The 22,220-nt window shown below is 40.8% G+C and overlaps 1 protein-coding gene across 1 annotated transcript in view; it reads left to right on the top strand.

The window, feature by feature from the left end:
* The window catches only part of hsd17b4 (hydroxysteroid (17-beta) dehydrogenase 4), a 226,239-nt gene extending 206,131 nt beyond the window's left edge, over positions 1–20,108 (top strand). Inside the window, exons 22-24 of the mRNA XM_070883392.1 lie at positions 5,731–5,869; positions 15,535–15,662; positions 17,507–20,108. Of these exons, the coding sequence (XP_070739493.1) occupies positions 5,731–5,869; positions 15,535–15,662; positions 17,507–17,596 (357 nt within the window). The 3' untranslated portion in view covers positions 17,597–20,108. The remainder of the gene's footprint in view (positions 1–5,730; positions 5,870–15,534; positions 15,663–17,506) is intronic.
* The last annotated feature ends 2,112 nt before the right edge of the window (positions 20,109–22,220 follow it).

Genomic DNA, 22,220 nt, shown 5'->3' with positions numbered 1-22,220 from the left:
TGCATACCAGTTTTCTATCCACGTCAGTACATTACCCCAATACCATGCGCTTTGATTTTGCACACCAATCTCTTACGCGGGACCTTGTCAAAAGCCTTTTGAAAGTCCAAATACACCACATCCACTGGTTCTCCCTTGTCCACTCTGCTAGTTACATCCTCAAAAAATTCCAGAAGATTCGTCAAGCATGATTTCCCTTTTATAAATCCATGCTGACTTGGTCCAATCCTGTCACTGCTTTCCAAATGCGCTGCTATTTCATCCTTAATGATTGATTCCAACACTTTTCCCCACTACTGATGTCAGGCTAACGGGTCTGTAATTACCCGTTTTCTCTCTCCCTCCTTTTTTAAAAAGTGGTGTTACATTAGCTACCCTCCAGTCCATAGGAACTGATCCAGAGTCAATAGACTGTTGGAAAATGATCCCCAATGCATCCACTATTTCTAGTGCCACTTCCTAAGTACTCTGGGATGCAGACTATCAGGCCCCAGGGATTTATCGACCTTCAATCCCATAAATTTCCCTAACACAGTTTCCCGCCGAATAAGGATATCCTTCAGTTCCTCCTTCTCAATAGACCTATTGTCCCCGAGTACATTCGGAAGGTTATTTGTGTCATCCTTCGTGAGGACAGAACCGAAGTATTTGTTCAATTGGTCTGCCATTTCTTTGTTCCCCATTATAAATTCACCTGAATCCGACAGCAAGGGACCTACGTTTGTCTTCACTAATCTTTTTCTCTTCACATATTTATAGAAGCTTTTGTAGTCAGTTTTTATGTTCCCTGCAAGTTTCCTTTCGTACTCTATTTTCCCCCTCTTAATTAAACCCTATAGTCTTCCTCTGTTGAGTTCTAAATTTCTTCCAGTCCTCAGGTTTGTTGCTTTTTCTAGCCAAATTATATGCCTCTTCCTTGGCTTTAACACTATCCTTAATTTCCCTTGTTAGTCATGGTTGAGCCACCTTCCCCATTTTATTTTTATTCCAGATAGGGATGTACAATTGCTGAAGTTTATCCATGTGATCTTTAAATGTTTGCCATTGCTTATCCACCGTAAACCCTTTAAGTATCCTTTGCCAGTCTATTCTAGCCAATTCACGCCTCATACCATCGAAGTTACCTTTCCTTAAGTTCAGGACCCTAGTTTCCGAATTAACTGCATCACTCTCCATCTTAATAAAGAATTCTACCATAGTCTGGTCACTCTTCCCCAAGGGGCCTCGCACAACAAGATTGCTAATTAGTCACTTCTCATTACACACCACCCAGCTTAGGATGGCCAGCCCTCTAGTTGGTTCCTCGACATATTGGTCTAGAAAACCATCCCTAATACACTCCAGGAAATTCTCCTCCACCGCATTGCTACCAGTTTGGTTTGCCCAATCAATATGTAGATTAAAGTCGCCCATGATAACTGCTGTACCTTTATTGTATACATCCCTTATTTCTTGTTTGATGCTGTCCCCAACCTCACTACTACTGTTTGGTGGTCTGTACACAACTCCCACTAGCGGTTTCTGCCCTTTGGAATTCCGCAGCTCCACCCATACCAATTCCACATCATCCAAGCTAATGTCCCTCCTTACTATTGCATTAATTTCCTTTTTTTAACCAGCAACGCCACCCCATCTCCTTTTCCTTTCTGTCTATCCTTCCTAAATGCTGTGAATACCCTTGGATGTTGAGTTCCCAGCCTTGGTCACCCTGGAGCCATGTCTCCGTAATACCAATTACAACATACCCGTTAACGACTATCTGCGCAGTTAATTCGTCCACCTTATTCCGAATACTCCTCGCATTGAGGCACAGAGCCTTCAGGCTTGTCTTTTTAGCACACTTTGCCCCTTTAGAATTTTGCTGTAATGTGCCCCTTTTTGTTTTTTGCCTTCGGTTTCTCTGCCCTCCACTTTTACTGTTCTCCTTTCTATCTTTTGCTTCTGACTCCATTTTATTTCCCTCTGTCTCCCTGCATAGATTCTCATCCCCCTGCCACATTAGTTTAACTCCTCCCCAACAGCACTCGCAAACACTCCCCCTAGGACATTGGTTCCGGTCCTGCCCAGGTGCAGACCGTCTGGTTTGTACTGGTCTCACATCCCCCAGAACTGGTTCCAATATCCCAGGAATTTGAATCCCTCCCTTCTGCACCACTGCTGAAGCCACATATTCATCTGAGCTATCCTGCGATTCGTACTCTGACTAGCACGTGGCACTGGTGGCAATCCTGAGATTACTACTTTTGACATCCTACTTTTTAATTTAACTCCTAGCTCCCTAATTTCATCTCATAGGACCTCATCCCGTTTTTTTACTGATATCGTTGGTACCTATATGCACCACAATAACTGGCTGTTCACCCTCCCTTTTCAGAATGTCCTGCACCCGCTCCGAGACATCCTTGACCCTTGCACTAGGTAGGCAACATACCATCCTGGAATCTCGGTTGCGGCTGCAGAAACGCCTATCTATTCCCCTTACAATTGAATCCCCTATCACAATCGCTCTCCCATTTTTTTTCCTTCCCTCCTGTGCAGCAGAGCCACCCACGGTGCCATGAATTGGCTACTGCTGCTCCTCCCTGATGAGTCATCCCCCTCAACAGTACTCAAAGCGGTGTATCTGTTTTGCAGGGGGATGACCGCAGGTGATCCCTGCACTACCTTCCTTGCACTACTCTTCCTGTTGGTCTTCCATTCCCTATCTGGCTGTGGACCCTTTACCTGCGGTAAGACCAACTCATTAAATGTGCTATTCACATCATTCTCAGCATTGTGCATGCTCCAGAGTGAATCCACCCGCAGCTCCAGTTCCGCAATGCGGTCCGTCAGGAGCTGCAGGCAGATGCACCTCCCACACACGCAGTCGTCAGGGACACCGGAGGCGTCCCTGACTTCCCACATAGTACTGGAAGAACATAACACATTTCCGAGCTCTCCTGCCATGACTTAACCCTTAGATACACTTAAATTGGCAACAGCAGTGCTAAATGTTAATTACTGATATAGAAAAGAAAAAGAAAAGCGACTCACCAATCACTTACCCCCTTGGCTGTGACGTCACCTTTCCATTTCTTTCTACTTTTTTGCCTCCCTGCTGCAGCTGCACAAGCCACGCCCCAGCAACAAACTCCCGTCTACCGCTCCGCCTCCGACGACACTGCTCCCCGGACTCCCTGCTGTGCCTTTTGTAGGCCCCAGCAACAAATTCCCGACTACCGCTCCGCCTCCGACGACGCTGCTCCCCAGACTCCCTGCTGTGCCTTTTGTAGGCCCCAGCAACAAATTCCCGACTACCGCTCTGCCTCCGACGACGATGCTCCCCAGACTCCCTGCTGTGCCTTTTGTAGGCCCCAGCAACAAACTCCCGACTACCGCTCTGCCTCCGACGACGATGCTCCCCAGACTCCCTGCTGTGCCTTTTGTAGGCCCCAGCAACAAACTCCCGACTGCTGCTCCGCCTCCGACGAAGCTGCTCCCCGGACTCCCTGCTGTGCCTTTTGTAGGCCCCAGCAACAAACTCCCGACTACCGCTCCGCCTCCGACGACGCTGCTCCCCAGACTCCCTGCTGTGCCTTTTGTAGGCCCCAGCAACAAACTCCCGACTGCTGCTCCTATTCCGACGAAGGTATGGGATAGCGGACAGAAGGTGTGGGAAATGGAGTATGGAGTGGGGATGAAGGCGCAGTATATAGGGAACAGCGGGTATGGGATAGGACTATGGGGGGGAAGTGGGAATAATTGGATCGCTCTTTCAACGTACCACCATAGGCACGATGAGTTGAATGGCCTTCTGTGCTGGATGATTTGATTCTATTCTATTCGATGATTGATGTGCCTTCAATAACTAATCCTTGTAATGCATTCCATTTTCTGATAACTCTCCACATGAAAGCAAGTTCTTCTAACCTTCCCCATTATGCTTTAGTACTCATCCTTAATGTACCGCCCCGACCTGTGTGAACACCACCGCAGGTCGGAGCTATAAATAGAGCTGGAGCGCCGGGCCCTGGAACATCGTGGCGGAGTTGCAGCGATTGAGGGTATGGGGCCCAGAAGAGCTGAGGGCCCAGGGGTAGCACGGACCTGCCCACACTGCGATATGTGTGTGCGCTAGGTCCGTGCAGCAGAGCAGGTCTCCAGTCGTCCCGGTTACTCCTTGCCGTTGGATAAAGGCCCGGCTCTGTCAAGCCCGTGTGGTGACTGATGTGCAACGGTCACCACACGTTTTTATTAAAAAAAAAAAAAATTCATGCACAGGCATTTTCCACCTCCTCAACTGGAGTTCAGGACTGGAACAACGGGTCCTTCATTGAAACAACTGTGAACTCTCGTGGAAACAAGTCATCCTCGTTCGAGGGACTGCCAATGATGATGATGATGATGATGATGACTGGAAGGGAAACCTTAACAATTTTAATGCTGAATTAACCTAGAATAGAAGGTTGAAATAATGGGCCCAAAATTCCACATGGACTTTTTTGTCGCAATTGAAGAGGTGCATCCGATTTTTTTTTTTAGTGGCCCAACTGCGCCAAAGAAAAGTTACAAGTTTTGCCGGCATAACACTTTCATTTTGGAGCGGCGCAGATTGTCCTTAAGCTCTGTGGGTGGAGCTTAAGTTCTGCGCTGAAAAACTGAGGTTGCCAGGGTAACAAGGGACGCTCTGAAGGGCTGAGGTACAGCAATTTCCCCTTTTTAAATAGATCACTAAGTGAGACTTTTTTTTTTTACCTCTGCAGTGCTGGCGCTGCTCCTATCCTGGGCCAAAAGGCCCCCCCCCCCCACCACCACCACCAACCCGTTGCAATCCTGGGCCAAAAGGCCCCCGCACCGGCCCGCTGCCATTCGTGTAATTTGTCTTCTCTGCATTTTATGAACATGGATTATATCTCGCCTCATTCTTTTCTCCCATGAAAACGAGTTTAGTTCTGATTCTGTCTTTATAATGAAGGTCTGCTTACCGATCCGCTCCCCCACCTGACCCTGGCCCCGAGTGCACACCCATTCCGCTCCCCGCCCCTAGCCCAGGCCAAATGGCCTCCTCCAATTTACTTACTTGCGCCGATGTCTTTAACTCTCCGCAAGGGTTTTCTGGGAGACCACATAACGCTGGCCTAAACAGAACTGGAGTAACTTTCAGCTGGCCAAAGTTCCCTAAATGGCCAGTATTGGCATAGGTGGCTGGTTACGCCCCCTTTCGCTGAAAATAAAACTTACCTAAAAAATCGTAACTAACTAAGTTACGCTAGTGCAAATTGATTGGGGAAACTGTGGATTTTTACCTTGGGCCAAAAGAAGCAGCTTGCTCCAAAAAAACACCGCAAATCACTGGGAAAAATGTAACCCAATATATAGTTATGTCTAAATTTTCTCTCAATAAGTTTGAAACAATTTTGTTCTGTTCTTTTCTAGTTCAAAATTACTACAGGTAGTAGTGTACCATATATTACTTAACCTGTCTGTGGGCTATCGCAGCGTTTCCCCGTTCTTAAATTTATTATAAACAGCATTACGTAACAGAGTTTTTGTTTGCAAATAGTATATGATGGAGAGTTTGAATATTATGAAGTGTAAAAAATAGCACTGCATATTGCATGAAATGTTCTTTTACAGATGTGCCTTGGTCAATACAGTGGAGTAGTACTTATAGGAAATAGTTATTCGTTTTGTGAATTCACAAACCTCGATTGCAGAATTACTGTAATTAATGTCATTTTCTTCAAACAGAAAGTAGAGCTCCAAAGTGACCTTGTGTTTGCAGAAATCAGTCGCCGCATTAAAGATGTTGGCAAGGAGATGGTGAAAAAGGTGAATGCAATCTTCCAGTGGGATATCACTAAAGATGGGAAGACTGCAGCACAGTGGAGTAAGTTATGTAGTTTGGCAAAATGATTTGTATTTCCATTGACAAAAGTCTCCAAATCTGACATTCATAACCATGAGGTTTGCAGTTTGTGACATTTATGCAATTTAGGAAAAAATGAATACTGGCTATATGGATGACCAAGTAGGTAACAGAGAAGAGACAGGGGTAAAGCAGTAGAAGTTATATATATATCTAGATTTCCAAAAGGCCTATAATTTACCACATAATCGAATAATTAATAATGCATGTGGAATCGGGACAAGTAGCGGGCAGAAGGTGAGAAGTGGGGTCCCATAAGGATCAGTGCTGGGACTACTGCTGTTCACAATTTATATTAACGATTTAGATCTTGGAATCAAAACCCCATTTTTAAATTTGCAGACAACACCAAATTGGGGGTCGGGGAAAGGCGGGATAGTCAATACTGTGGAGGTCTGCAACAAATTACAAGGGAACATTAATAACTTGCAGAATGGGCATATAATTGGCAAATGAATTTCAACACTGATAAGTGTGAGGTATTACATTTTGGTAAGAAAAATAAGGCGGTCATATATTAGTTGGAAAATAAGAATCTAAATGGGGTAGAGGAGCAAAGGAAACTGGGAGTACAAATTACTAAAATTTCCGATGCAGGTTCATGAGGCCATAAAACAGCAATAGGATTTATTTCTAGAGGGATAGAATTGAAAAGTAGAGAAGTTAGGCTAAACTTTTATCGAGCTTTGGTTTGACTCCAGTTGGAGTACTGTGTACAGTTCTGGTTATCATATTATAAAAAGGATACAGAGGCACTGGAGAGGGTGCAAAAAAGATTTACAAAAATGATGCCAGAACTGCGAGGTTATACCAATCAGGAAAGGATGAACAGGCTTGAAAAGGGATTGCTGAGGGGTAACTAATTAGAGATCTTTAAAATTATGAAAGGTTTTGATAGAGTCGACACCACGAGTGTTTCTGCTTGTGAGGAAGAGAAAAGTTAGAGGCCATCAATATAAGATGGTCATCAAGAAATCAAATCGGGAATTCAGAAGAAACTTCTTTACCCAGGGAGAGGTGAGAATGTGGAACTCACTACCACAGGGAGCAGCTGAGGTGAATAGTATAGATTCATTGAAGGGAACTCTAGATAAGCATATGAGGGATAAGGGAATAGAGGGTTATGCTGATGGAGTTAGATGAAGAAGGATGGGAGGAGGCCTGAGTGGAGCATAAATGCTGCTATAGACTGGTTGGGCCGAATGGCCTGTTTCTGTGCTGTATATTCTATGTAATTCTATATAATTCTATGTTCTACAATGCAGTCACATCATGACTGAGAAACTGGAGTGTGCACAACAAAGAAAAAAATAATCACTTTAAATTAACTTTCAGTTTTTTACAGTAACTTTAAAATGAGCCGGATTTTAAGTTCTTATTTTGCAGAAGCCTCAATATTTTAGTGGTATGCCTTGGTGTAAGAATGTAACAATTGTGCTTTAAATCTACTTTTAGATTCAGTCTGAAATGGCTGTATAATCCCTAACTAGATGATGTCTAGAGTGCTTTTTCTAATTTAGTCATCCAAAGTAGGTAACATTAAAGCATGCCAAGATAATACAAGCTCAATGCCTAAGGAATACCAAGGCATCACATTGGGGTGTAATTTTATTTGGTGGGGCCGAGCGGTAGCGGATTGGCAGCCCGTTATACATCCCGCGTGATTTTTCTTTCGATTGAGTTCAGTGAGCAAGTTTCTGATCAATTGCTGCACATTTACCACCCCGCCAAAGTTGAATTTCACTTGCTATAAATCAGGAGGTATGCTGTGATAGTCTTTTAGTTGTATAAAATGTCTTTTTACTTAATGAAATTGATAGTTTGTGCTTTGATTAAAAATAGTGACTGAGAATTGGTCCTTTTTGTTTTTTGATGGTTTCTTCTGTTTTCCACATCTGTGCAAGAAGTCTGACCTATACTGATAGTCTAACCTAAAATTTAGCATAAATATAGAATGAGAATAGTTTGTTGCTACACTTGATTTCCTAACCAAAGATTTGTGAAATAGTTGGAGTTAGTTGAGCTCTCCAATTTGCATCTTTTTTAAATAGTTGGTCACAGAAGAATTGATCTGTGACAGACTAAGTCGGATTTAAAAAGTACTAAAGTGGGCTTTGCATTTTGCTTTAAAATGTAGATGCTGATATTGCTTTTAGCAAGAGTGGATTAAAAAAAAAATGTTACTTTAATGTTCAATATGGTAGCAAAAGAGTTTTTTGTATGTGTTGGAGAGGAGGTTGCAGTCTATTTTATTCCCCAAGGTGAAAGACCACAAAGTTGGTTTTAAGATGGCCTACAATGAAATTGTAGTGTGAAATTTCTGCCATTGTAATATTAAGAGCACCAATGGTATTGGATATTTAAACCACAGAGATAATAAAAATAAGTTATAATGACATGGATATTATTGTCCTAACTAAAGAATTCCCAACTTGTTGCTTGTAACAGAATCATGGCAGTGCCAAAGGTTTAATTAAACTTGGCAGCGTTAAACTCTCTGCAGATATGCATATTAAAGAAAAATAATTTCATGTGGGACAGAGTGGAAGCATGTGGTGGAAATAGCCATTTTTGTAAAATTTGAAATGGAGTCAAATTTAGCCTTTTCCTCCTACTTAATAATCCAATTTTTTTTTTTGTTTTACTACTGTACACCGGAGGCAAAAATCAAACTGTCTACATCAGATTCAAAATACCTTTTTCATTTTTTTTTAGTTAACAGTAATGCACTTATTCCTCTTATCTGTTTTGATATGTTTTCCTTAACGTCTGCAGCATTTGCCACACTTTTATTATATCTCAGGATTGCCAAAGTGTTTGTTATTCTCATCATTATTTCCTGACCATCTGATACTAAATGTGCTGTTCAACTGCACTGTCATACTTGTAACGTGAGATTTGTTGCCTCTTTCCTGCATTGTGGCACCAGTAAGCTGTACAAATTGGCAGCTATAGAGATCATTTGAGCCCTTTAGCTCATTACTGTCCTATGTGATAAATACAGCCCAAGAATCTTCAGTTAATGTCCTTGAGGCTGGATAACATAAGCCACCTTAGTGCACCTAGTTGGAAAGTTTGGACCACTGAAATATCCTGTTGGGTTTAAAAATTGTGCATTTTCATTTAATAGAAACAATATTTTCTTCAAATTTAAAAGCTTTGTCTATTGTAGAACTTAGTAGAATTGTAGAACTTTTCTAAATTTAAAATTGTCTTAACAAAAACAAAAAATTCAGGTTGGGTCCTCTTTCTTCTGCCCTGCATCTTTTTGCCTCCGCCCCACCGAGCAGAGACACATTTTAATCTTAGGGCGTAGCTTATCACATGAGGTACATGTTTCTTTTTTTAAAAAAAACGCACAATGCTTACAGGTATCTTAATGGAGCAGAGTGGTAGAAGCCTTTTTGCAATGGTCATCAACGTGGTTTAAGGCTAGAGTGGACCCATCTAATGACTTCAATGTATCTATTTTCTATGCCAAAAGAAGTGATCGAAGAACAGCTAAGGGCAGGAAATATAATAAAGTCAGCATGAATTCTGAAAAGCTAAGTCATGCTTAACTAACCTGATAGAATTCTTTGAAGAGGTAATGGAAAGTGTAGACAAGCGTAATATAGTAGATGTCTAATACCTGGATTTTCAAAAGGCCTTCGATAGGTTAGGGCATTCAGAGTTGGGACAAATAGCTGAATCGATAGCAAATTGGTTAAAAAATAGAAAGCATAGAGTAGGGGTAAAGGGTAGTTTTTCAAATTGGAGAAAGGTAGAAAGCAGTGTTCCACAAGGATCAAGCAGTGAGAGCACTGTTATCCATAATTTGTATTAATGATTTGTACTCAGGAACAATAACTCAATATCAAAATTTGCAGATGCCAAACTGGAGGCTACAGCTAATAAGAACATAAGAAATAGGAGCAGGAGTGGGCCATACGGCCCCTCGAGCCTGCTCCGCCATTTAATAAGATCATGGCTGATCCGATCATGGACTCGGGTCCACTTCCCTGCCCGCTCCCCATAACCCCTTATCCCCTTATCGTTTAAGAAACTGTCTATTTCTATCTTAAATTTATTCAGTGTCCCAGCCTCCACAGCTCTTTGAAGCAGCGAATTCCACAGATTTACAACCCTCAGAAAAAATTTCTCCTCATCTCAGTTTTAAATGGGTGGCCCCTTATTGTAAGATTATGCCCTCTAGTTCTAGTCTCCCCTATCAGTGGAAACATGCTCTCTGCATGCACCTTGTCAAGCCCCCCTCATAATCTTATACATTTCGATAAGATCACCTCTCATTCTTCTGAATTCCAATGAGTAGAGGCCCAACCTACTCAACCTTTCCTCATAAGTCAACCTAGTGAACCTTCTCTGAACTGCCTCCAAAGCAAGTATATCCTTTCGTAAATATGGAAAGCAAAACTGCACACAGTATTCCAGGTGTGGCCTCACCAATACCCTGTATAACTGTAGCAAGACTTCCCTGCTTTTATACTCCATCCCCTTTGCAATAAAGGCCAAGATTCCATTGGCCTTCCTGATCACTTGCTGTACCTTTTGTATTTCATGCGCAAGTACCCCTAGGTCCCGCTGTACTGCAGCACTTTGCAATCTTTCTCTATTTAAATAATAACTTGCTCTTGGATTTTTTTTCTGCCAAAGTGCATGACCTCACATTTTCCAACATTATACTCTATCTGCCAAATTTTTGCCTGCTCACTTAGCCTGTCTGTCCTTTTGCAGATTTTTTGTGTCCTCTTCACACATTGCTTTTCCTCCCATCTTTGTATCTTCAGCAAACCTGGCTACATTACACTTGGTCCCTTCTTCCAAGTCGTTAATATAGATTGTAAACAGTCGGGGTCCCAGCACTGATCTCTGCGGCACCCCACTAGTTACTGATTGCTAAACCGAAAATGAAGCATTTATCCCGACTCTCTGTTTACTGTTAGTTAGCCAATCCTCTATCTATGCTAATATATTACCCCCAACCCCGTTAACTTTTATCTTGTGCAGTAACCTTTTATGTGGCACCTTGTCAAATGCCTTCTGGAAGTCTAAATACACCACATCCACTGGTTCCCCTTTATCTACCTTGTTCGTTACATCCTCAAAGAATTCCAACAAACTTGTCAAACATGACTTCCCCTTCATAAATCCATGCTGACTCTGCCTGACCAAATCTTGCTTTTCCAAATGTCCTGCTACTGCTTCTTTAATAATGGACTCCAACATTTTCCCAACCACAGATGTTAGGCTAACTGGTCTATAGTTTCCTGCTTTTTGTCTGCCTCCTTTTTTAAATAGGGGCGTTACATTTGCAGTTTTCCAATCTGTTGGGACCTGCCCAGAATCCAGTGAATTTTGGTAAATTACAACCAATGCATCCACTATCCCTGCCATTGCTTCTCAAGACCCTAGGATGCAAGCCATCAGGCCCAGGGGACTTATCTGCCTTTAGTCCCATTATCTTACTGAGTACCACCTGCTTAGTGATTCTGTTAAGTTCCTCTTCCCCCCTATAGCCCCTTGACTATCCACTGTTCAGATATTGTTAGTGTCCTCTACTGTAAAGACTGATACAAAATATTTGTTCAGAGTTTCTGCCATCTCCATGTTCCCCATTACTAAGTCCCCGGTCTCGTCCTCTAAGGGACCAACACTTACTTTAGCCACACTCTTCCTTTTTATATAGCTATAGAAACTCTTGCTATCACTTGCTAGAAGTGAGGTAGGATGCAACATAATACAGGAAGATATTAGATTGGACAGTTTTCACTTGTGGGAGAATCAACATTAGGGGCCATAATTACAAGATAGGTATTAATAAATCTAAAAGGGAAATGAGGAGAAATTTCTTTACTGAGAGTGGTTAGAATGCGGAACTCCCTATCACAGGAAGTGGTTGAGACAGATAGCTTCGTTGCTTTCAAAAATAAACATGTCGAATGCATGAGCGAAATGGTAATCGAAAGATATGCTGAAAGGCCGAAATGAGGCAGATGGAATGGGAGGAGACTCGTATGGAGTATAAACACCAGCACAGACTAGTTGGACTGAATGGTGTGTTTCTATGCATAATAAAATTCCATTAAAAAAAAAATGTTCAATGGATGCTTTTCATCTTCACCAGCCAGAACAGGTGCCAGCATCAACATCACTCTTGTCAATGCTGTTGCACTGTGTAGTGTTCCTGGACCTTAGATCTTCAACTAAACCAGCATTGTTTATGTCAATGCCAGAAATAAAAGTAGAAAACACTGTAAATGCCCAGCTGGTCAACCAGCATCTGAAAAGAGAAAAGATAGTTTAATATTTTGGGTTAACGAACAAAGGGAGAGAGATTTTGTGGGCTGTCACCTGGCAGAAACCTGACGATAGCACCTCAAATAGTGGGGTGTAACTTATTGCCTCGTTCCCTCCGATGGTCAGGTCGATGTTGTGTTCCTAAGAGTTTTCCGCTGTGTGGCCAGCGCGCCTGCCTGGGTCAGGCAATAAGCCCTTTAAAGATGTAAATTGGGGCCCTCTGATCTACATTGCATCCTGATTGCTATTTTAGGATTCAACTGTGAAGAACAGGTGCATTGTGTGGTCAGGAGGAGCTGGAATACTCCTCTGTGCTCCACAAAAACAACCTGGGCCGCTGATGCAGTGGTTTCCCTGCCCCATCCCCCACTCCCCTCTAGAGAACTAACCCAAAGTTTCCTTTTTTTGGGACCTGATGCAGATCTGGAACTGTCAGGCTGCCCTGGGGTGCTCATTTTCCGCCTGCAGCCAGCCGACAGTATGTTAATGAGGCCTGGCCTTCAAAATGGACCGGGCCTCCCATGGGCATCATTGGGTGGCCGGTTGGCCGCCCAAAAAACTACAGGGATGGACAATTTACCCCAGGGTATCTACCTGTCATCTTTTTTGACATTGTGCATTTCCAACTTTTTACTTCAGCGGATTGGATTTTGTTTTTAAAAATCTCTACATCAGTAGCGTTGGCTATTTTTGTCCAACAGGTAACTTGGCCCTTTTCCTCTCTTCCCTGGCCCCCTCATACACATCTTTGGTGCTACTTTTTCAATATCAGAGAACTATACTCATCCAGCATGTGCATTAGCAGGCCACTGAGGGCTCATTACATCAATGTAGTTTCATTCCATTATACTGCATTCTCTTAAGTGGCTGCCTGCTAACTTACAGTTCTGAGAAAGGACAAATGGACAATTTACAGGAAGTGGGAGCGAATTTACTATCCTTTCAAGCCTGTCAGCAAATCTTACACCTAGGTACAAGCCATTTGTTCCTACAAGGCTAAATTTAGGTCCATTTGTTCCTGCAAGGTTGAATTCCTTATGAATTTTGAAAGGTGTCTTCTTGAGGTTGACCAAAAAAACCCTGTGTAATGAAAAATAAAAACTATTCGGCTTCTAATGCTCCAAATGCTGAATTGAACTAATGGAGGCTTGTAATAAAGGAACAGCAATACTCATGGGCGATTTTAACCTTCTATTGATTGGACAAAGCAAATCGGCCAGGGTAGTCTTGAGGAAGAGTTCATAGAGAGTATCCGGGATAGTTTCCTTGAACAGTGCGTTGCGGAACCAACCAGGGAGAAAGCTATCTTAGATCTGGTACTGTGTAATGAGATAGGATTAATAAATGATCTCGTAGTAAAGGATCCTCTAGGAACGAGTGACCATAACATGGTTGAATTTCAAATGTAATTGGAGGGTGAGAAAGTTGGTTCTCAAACCAGTGTCCTAAGCTTAAATAAAGGAGACTACAAAGGTATAAAGGCAGATTTGGCTAAAGTGGACTGGGAAAATAGATTAAAGTATGGGATGGTTGATGAGCAGTGGCAGACATTAAAGGAGATAATTCATAACTTGCAACAAAAATATATCCCAATGAGAAGGAAAGACTAAGAGAAGGGATAACCATCCGTGACTCACTGACGAAATAAGGGATGGTGTCAAATTGAAAACAATGGCATACAATGTGGCCAAGACGAGTGGGAGACCGGAGGATTGGGAAACATTTAAAAGCCAGCAAAGAACGACTAAAAAAAATGATAGAGATGGAAGATAGAGTATGTAAGTAAACCAGCACGAAATATAAAAACAGATAGTAAGAGTTTCTACAGGAACATAAAAAGGAAAAGAGTGGCTAAAATAAATGTTAGTCCCCTACAGGATGAGACTGGGGAATTAATAATGAACAGGGAAATGGCAGAGACATTGAACAAATATTTTGTATCGGTCTTCACGGTAGAAGACACTAAAAGCATCTCAATAGTGGATAATCAAGGGGCTTTCGGAAGGGAGGAACTTAATACTATCACTAATGAGGTAGTACTTGGTAAAATAATGGGACTCAAGGCATACAAGTCCCCTGGACCTGATGGCTTACATCCTAGATTCTTAAAAGTGGTTGCAGAGATAGTGGATGCATTGGTCATAAAGCAAATAGCCCGTGGAGGCCCTTTACTTTTGGATGCGGCGATCTGTCAAGAGGATTCTTGACGGATCGCAAATTCCGGGTTTAGGCATTTGCGCATGCGAACCTCGTACATGCCTGTAGGGGCTGTGACTTCAGGGCCTTTGTTTTTATTCCACATTTCAAATGTTTGCAGCTTTACTTGAAGAATAAAGCTCTCCAACCTTAATGAACCAAAGTCTTTACCTTAATGCCTAATAGTGTATAAGATGCCTTCCTTCAACCTGTGCAGGGCTGTTTGTTTTCCGTGTTCTGCATTTTCAGTGCTCTGTCTACTGTTTTCAATTTCTTGAGGGTCAGTGAGATCATGCGTGTGTTTAAGGATTGTCTGATACTTAAGATTCTAAGTGTTATGTCTTTTGGTCAAAGCGTGATGTACCTTATTTCTCTTTTCCCTCATTCCCATTCCATATGGGCAGATTGTCCTGTTCCTGCACTTGGATGTATTGGATTGCTTGGGTGCAACACATAGAAGAAAACTGCCAAAGAGGATCACATGCTGATAAAGTTGCCTGCCTGATTTCACTGATTCATTTGATGACAGAAAGTTCGACGAGTTCCGTTGCAGGCGTGCAGCCATTCTGGCTGAATTTCCTCAATGCACTCTGCCCAGGAACAGGAAAATCTGCCTTTATATATCAATTGAGCATGCATGGCATATATTAAAGTATAATTTTCCTATTTACTAGTTTCTAATTTTAAAAGAAAGTTCATAATCCTACAAAATCTTTACCCGCATTTTTAATTCAGATTATAAAATCTCATTCTTAGATATATGTAGAGTTGCTTATTTTCACATTGACCAAGTAAAGCCTTCCATGAGGTGATGACTGTAGAGTTTGAAACTTTTTTTCCTTTAAAGAATGGGGATCATATCTGCAATAAACAATTGATAATTTTATAAATGAACTGAAGTATATTATCCCCTATATTTAAGAGTCCTAAAACAGACATGAATGTGTGATTTATACACCTTTTATTATCTCTCTCTTGATGTGACATATCTGAGTACCATTTGTAATTATGTAGTTTTAATTTGAACATGCTATTCCCTTATAAAATCAACACCAAAACATGATTGTAAAGTTGTCAGTGTTAAACAAGTAGTGTTTCAGAGTTTGTACTAATAGTTTTTCGGTGTCCTTTAGCTATTGACTTGAAGAATGGTTCTGGAGAGCTGTACAAAGGAGCAGCACAACGTCGGGCTGACACTACCTTTACACTGTCTGATGAAGATTTCATACAAGTGGTATCAGGAAAGCTTAATCCTCAACAGGTAAATAGGCTACAGCACTGCTGTACTAAAGAATTAAAGACTTTTTTTGCCTGAGCTAAATAGATGTTGCTGGTTAACCCTTCACAGATCTCCGATCTGAAGGGATAGCTCCTGCTTTGAGAGACATCTACCTCGAATAAAACTTGGAAAGTGATACAGAAGGCTTTATGACATCACTCCTGTATAATGTATATACAATTCGAATGCTCCTGCCTGTTGCGATCCTGGCAAGGTTCATGCTGATCATTCAGACTTTATAGTACAATAAAATCTAAAATATTGCAATATATTTCAAAAACTAAAAGCTAGGATTTTCACCCTACAGTGACAATTTTGAATTTCCTTTAAAAACTACTTTGTAAGTCTATGTTATAATATTGGCCTGTAATTTGCAGTTAGTGGGAATGTGACCGCTATCGCGCTGACTTTGAAGATTACATGATCTCTGGCGAGAACTTTAGCTTTCTCGTTGTGTAATTGATTGTAGCACTGTCAAACATAGAGCAGCAGTGATGTCATCGAGCTGTCTAAGCAGTCAATCACATTGAAGAATTTTCAGTCAGCAAACAAAAATGAAAAGCACTGATTATCTGCACTTTAAAAAAAAAAAAAAGATGTTAGAGCAAAATAAAGAGTGGATACACATGGGGTTAAGGTAGAAGCTGAAATGAACAAATGTTAAAAATACATATATTTTTAAATCTAGCAATTTTTATCATAATGGATAAATTTGACATTCCACAAATAGAAGATTTTTTGAGGGCCAGATTGTTTGTGTACCAGTCAATATGCTGTTAAAACCCAAGTTACAGCCATTTCAACAAGGCTTAACATTTAATGAGGTGTTTAACAGTGATATTAGTGCAGAAAAGCTCCAGTTTTTCTCAGTTCCACTGATTCAATGATAGCCGGATATGGGGGGGTTGCAGGGGATCCACAGCGCAGTCTGTGTCAGAGCAATGAATAACTGACCGCAACTTCAAGATTCCCGTGTTTAGCTACGCATGCGTAAAATCCTGACAGTTCGTCGTCATCACCCACCGTAAAATCCTGGCCAAGATATTTTTGAAGGGTGGCAAAATATTTCTGAATTTGAGGAGATGTTAGTTTTGTTTTTTTTGCCATTTTCTAATCTGCATTTAAATATCCAAGATTAACTTACTTAAAAAGACCTGCTTCCACATTTTTAAATGGAAGCAGAGAGCTGCAAGTTGTCCGACTCTCATTAAGGTGATTAAAAAAAATTATAATTTTTTCAAAGAAAACTGCAGATAACTATTCCATTTCATCTGTGATTACTGTTATTGCTAAAATATTAACAATATATTGCAATAGTGGCAGAAAGAAAAAAAAATGTCGAGTAAATTTCTTGGGGCCATCCAGTAAACTCAATTTTTTTCAATTGGATCCTGCAATTTTTAGCTTTCGCAAGTTCTTCCAAAGTATTAGTCAGACATGTGGAGCTTTACTTGGCAGCACTGGGTAGAGAGTTGTTTCACATAATGTCAGTGAAGCTATTGAAGCATTGCTTAGTCCCAGTGGACAAACTTTTCAAAACTTGAAGAATATAGAGTACATTTCAAATGCATGATTCAGTGTTTATACTTTGTATAAACAGAAGGCACTGTGGAGCATTGGACTTACTAAATTTATTCATCCTGATGAGCAAGTTCTGTATATTCAAATCACCTTCATATGTGGAATAGATTTAGCATTGTTTTCAATTATTTGTACCTCATACGGAAATTCAAAATTGGCATGCAAAACCAAGGAAGACCAGAACTAAAATGTTACTATTATTTTGTGTGATACCTCCTTCAATTGTCATGTTTTTATTTTTTCAGGCTTTCTTTGCAGGCAAGCTGAAAGTTATGGGGAACATCATGCTCAGCCAGAAACTTGAACTAATCCTCAAAGATTATGCAAAACTATGAGAGGATAAGATAATCATGACTTCTGAATACACAAATCCTACTTGCAGAATCACCCAAAAAGCTTTGACTAATATATCATCAAAAATTATTACTCTTTAGAAATGGTAATATTGTGATTTCTTAAATTGTGTTCAATGTACGGCTAACTAAAATAATCTTAATGGCAAACTACATTTTTGTTTTGTTTTTAATGGTAAATTTGTGCAAGGTTCTCACTGACCAACAATCTCAGTACCTCGTGCTTTGTCTTGGAAAAATTCAGATTGTAGTATTGCAGTGTTTATTTTTAAACTATAAGGAGATGGGTTGTCCACTTTTCTGTAATGTTTATGACTCTGTAATGACTTTTTCATAATGGTTATATTAACTATAATGTTCAGAAAAAAGACTATTCAGTTTTCTGTATTGCAACCATTTGGGCCTTCATTCCATTGGAAAACATTACTACTTTGAAGAATAGAAACTATAGGAAGAATACACATTTTATGTTTTAAATTGAGGCAGATGCTAAATTTCAATATTCGGAAAAACCATTTACTGTTTCTTGAACTGCTGTATTTATAATCTCGGGCAGTTTCTTAAATTGGAGAGGTAATTCCCAGTATGTCTGCCTCCCATCCTTCCAATTAGCAGTTTTAATTCTGATCATCTTTCTCTTCCGTGCAAATTAAAATTCATGAAAAAATTGTGGGTGTTGTTGCATATATGCATTTTTTTTTTTAAAGCTAAACTTTTGCCCTACTTGTTTTAACGTAAAAATGGCAGATTTAAGTTAAGATTATTGGGAGGTTGTATGATTTTCCAACATGTATGTGCAAATTGAAGTCTGCCTCAACTAAGTACATTTGGATGAAATGTTCCAAACAGTTTAAATAAAGGAGATGCATCAGGGAGATTGGAGATTGCACTTATTTAATGGGCAGATCTAATATGGAAAAATTCTTCCAACTTTATGACCATTAGGATCCAGTGAATAGCATCATTATTCATGTATTGTGAAAACATGTTGTCTAGTGAATTGTCAGCATGTTTTCTGTTTATGCCATGTGTATAAATATAAAATTGTAATTATTTTTATCATAGAATATGCCACAACGTAGGAAGAAAAATTAGATGAAATTGCGACAGATTAAAATTGTGACATAATTTCAACTTTGAACCCTTCCCTCAGAGAACCAAAAATCCTAATTGGCCATGATATTGACTGGGCCAGGTTCCACAAGTGGGGTGGGGGGTGCGGCAGGAAAGAAGGTTAACTTGGTGGGCTGAGAGGGAGCACTCCTGCTCCTCCTGGCCCACAAGCAGTGCTGTAAAGGCACTTGCATTTTCCAGGAAGCAGTCCTCTCATTCCCTTAGCTGCGGGTTAAACCTGGAAGACACAGCCTCATTATAATATTTAAATGGCCAACCCACCACCTGGGAGCGGATTGGTTGCCTGTCCTGCCTCCATTAAAACTGGAAGTGGTCGGATTTCAGATTGTTAAAATTTGAACATCCCACCTGTTTTTTGTGGTTAAATGATCCCCATTGCTTCTGTTCTCATGTCTTTGACTGCAGTGACTTTCATTCATTGGCTTGTGGTTGCTCAGGGAATGTTTGATCAAGATTTTCTATAGTTTGTAGATAAAAACAAAACAGCTGTTGGAACAACGTTCAGCTTGTTCTGTGTTGCAGTTTAAATTTTCTCCCAATAGTTTTTTTGTTTAATAGCTTGACAAGTTTCCATATGCACATAAGAAATAGGAGCAGGAATAGGCCATTCAGCCCTTCGAGCCTGCTCCACCATTCATAAGATCATGGCTGATCTACTTCAACTCCACCTTCGCACACTAACCCCATATCCCTTGATTCCTTAGTATCCAGAAATTTATCGATCTCTGTCATGAATATACTCAACGACTGAGCATCCACAGCCCTCTGGGGGTAGAGAATTCCAAAGATTCATAACCCTTTGAGTGAAGAATTTTTTTCTCATCTCAATCCTAAATGGCTGACACCTTATTCTGAGACTTTTAGACTTCCCAGCCATGGAAAACATCCTCCCAGCATCTACTCCATCAAGCCCTGTAAGAATTTTGTATATTTCAATGAGATTACCTCTCTTCTAAACTCTAGGGAATATAGGCCTAATCTCCTCAATTTCTCCTCATAGGACAATCTGCCCATCGCAGAAATTATCTGGTGAACCTTTGTTGCACTCCCTCTCAGGCAGGTATATCTTTGTGCAACGGTCACCACACGTTTAAAAAAAATTCACGCACAGGCATCTTCCACCTCCTCAACTGGAGTTCAGGACTGGAACATCGGGTCCTTCATTGAAACAACTGTGAACTCTCGTGGAAGCAAGTCATCCTCGTTCGAGGGACTGCCTATGATGGTGATGATCTTTCCTTAGTTAAGGAGACCAAAACTGTACAACGTACTCCAGTTGTGGTCTCACCAAGGCCTGATATAATTGCAATAAGACTTCTTTACTCTTGTATGCCAATCCTTTTGTAATAAAGACTAACATACTGTTTGCTTTCCTAATTGTTTGCTGTATTTGCATGTTAACTTTCAGTAATTCATGTACAAGGACACCCAGATCCCTCTGAATACCAGCATTTCCCAATTTCTCACCATTTTGCTTTTCTGTTTCTCCTACCAAAGTGCATTTCTTCATTATATTCCACCTGCCATGTTCTTGCCCACTCACTGAACCTGGTCTATATTTCTTTGAAACTTCTTTTCATCCTCCTCAGCCTCAGTATTTACAGTAGAAGAAGAGGATAGCATGCTGGAAATCCCAAGGAAACTTGAGTACAATTGAAAGCCAGTACAATAATGGTAATGAAGAAAATAATGACACTAAAGAGTGACAAATCCCCAAGACCAGATGGTTTCCATCTCCGAGTTTTAAAGGAAGTAGGTGAAAATGTTGCAGATGCCCTAACGATAATCTTCAAAGTTCTCTCGATTCAGGAACCGTTCGTTAAGATTAGAAAATTGTGCATGTTACACCACTATTTAGGAAGGGCGAGGGGGAAACCAAGGAATTATAGACCAGTTAGCCTAACATCTGTTGTCAGGAAATTGCTAGAGTCTATAATTAAGGATAGGATGACTGAACACCCCTCAAATTTTCAGTTGATCAGAGAGAGCCAGCATGGATTTGTGAAAGGTAGGTTATACCTGACAAACATGATTGAAATATTTGAGGAGGTGACTAAAGTAGCGGACAGGGGAATATCTATGGATGTTATTTATATGGACTTCCAAAAGGCATTTGATAACGTCCTACATAAGAGACTATTAAATAAGGTAGAAGCCCATGGAATTAAAGGCAAATTATTCACCTGGTTAGGAAATTGGCTGAGCGGCAGGAAACAGAGTAGGGATAATGGACAGGTACTCTAATTGGCAGGATGTGACTAGTGGTCTCCTGCAAGGATCTGTGTTGGGGCCTCAACTATTCACAGTCTTTATTAATAACTTCGATGATGGCATAGAAAGCTACATATCCAAATTTGCTGATGATGCAAAGATAGGCGGCATTGTAGGCAGTAGACCTAAAAAGGATAGAACAGGATACTTTCTAAATGGTGAAAATCTAAAAACAGTAGTGGTCCAAAGAGACTTGGGGTCCAGGTACATAGATCATTAAAATGTCATGAACAGGTACAGAAAATAATCAAAAAGGCTAATGGGATGCTGGCCTTGATATCTAGAGGACTAGAATACAAGGGGGTAGAAGTTATTCTGCAGCTATACAAAGCCCTGGTTAGACTGGAGTGCTGTGAGCAGTTCTGGGCACCACACCTTCGGAAGGATATATTGCCACTGAAGGGAGTGCAGCATACGTTTATCAGAATGATACCTGGACTCCAAGGGTTAAATTACAAGGCGAGATTACATAAATTAGGGTTGTATTCTCTAGAATTTAGACGGCTAAGGGATGATCTGATCAAAGTTTTCAAGATATTAAGGGGAACAGATAGGGTAGGTAGGGAGAAACAATTTACGCTGGCTCGGATAGTCTAAGATGTGGCTTCCAATGCCTAGTCTAAAAATTAGAGCTCGACCTTTCAGGAGTGAAATTAGGAAACAGTTGTACACACAAAGGGTGGTAGAAGTTTAGAACTCTCCCACAAACTACAATTGATACTAGATCAATTGTTAATTTTAAATCTGAGATTGATAAATTAACCTAAGGGATATGGGTCAAAGGTGGGACTATGGTGTTAGGTTGCAGATCAGCCATGATCTCATTAAATGATGGAACAGGCTCAAAGTGCTAAATGGTCGTCTCCTGTTCCTATGTTCCTCACAACTTCCTTTCCCACCTCGCTTTGTATTGTCAGCAAACTTGGATGCATTACACTCGGTCCCCTCATCTAATTCATTGATAAATAGCTGAGGCCCAAGCCCCGATCTTTGCAGTACGCCACTAGTTACAGCTTGCCAATGTGAAAATGACCCGTTTATTCCTACTCTGTTTTCTAATTTTGTGCAATGACCTCTTGTGTGGCACTTTATCGAATGCTTTCTGAAAATCCAAATGCACCACACCCACTTGTCTACCCTGCTCAAAAAACTATGAGATTTGTAAAATCAGTGTTGACTCTACCCAATTATGTTATGATTT

Source organism: Pristiophorus japonicus, chromosome 1 (assembly GCF_044704955.1).
Source record: "Pristiophorus japonicus isolate sPriJap1 chromosome 1, sPriJap1.hap1, whole genome shotgun sequence".
Classification (NCBI taxonomy): Eukaryota; Metazoa; Chordata; class Chondrichthyes; family Pristiophoridae; genus Pristiophorus; species Pristiophorus japonicus.
Note: the sequence above shows the minus strand (reverse complement) of the source record. Positions and strands in the feature narration are given on the sequence as shown.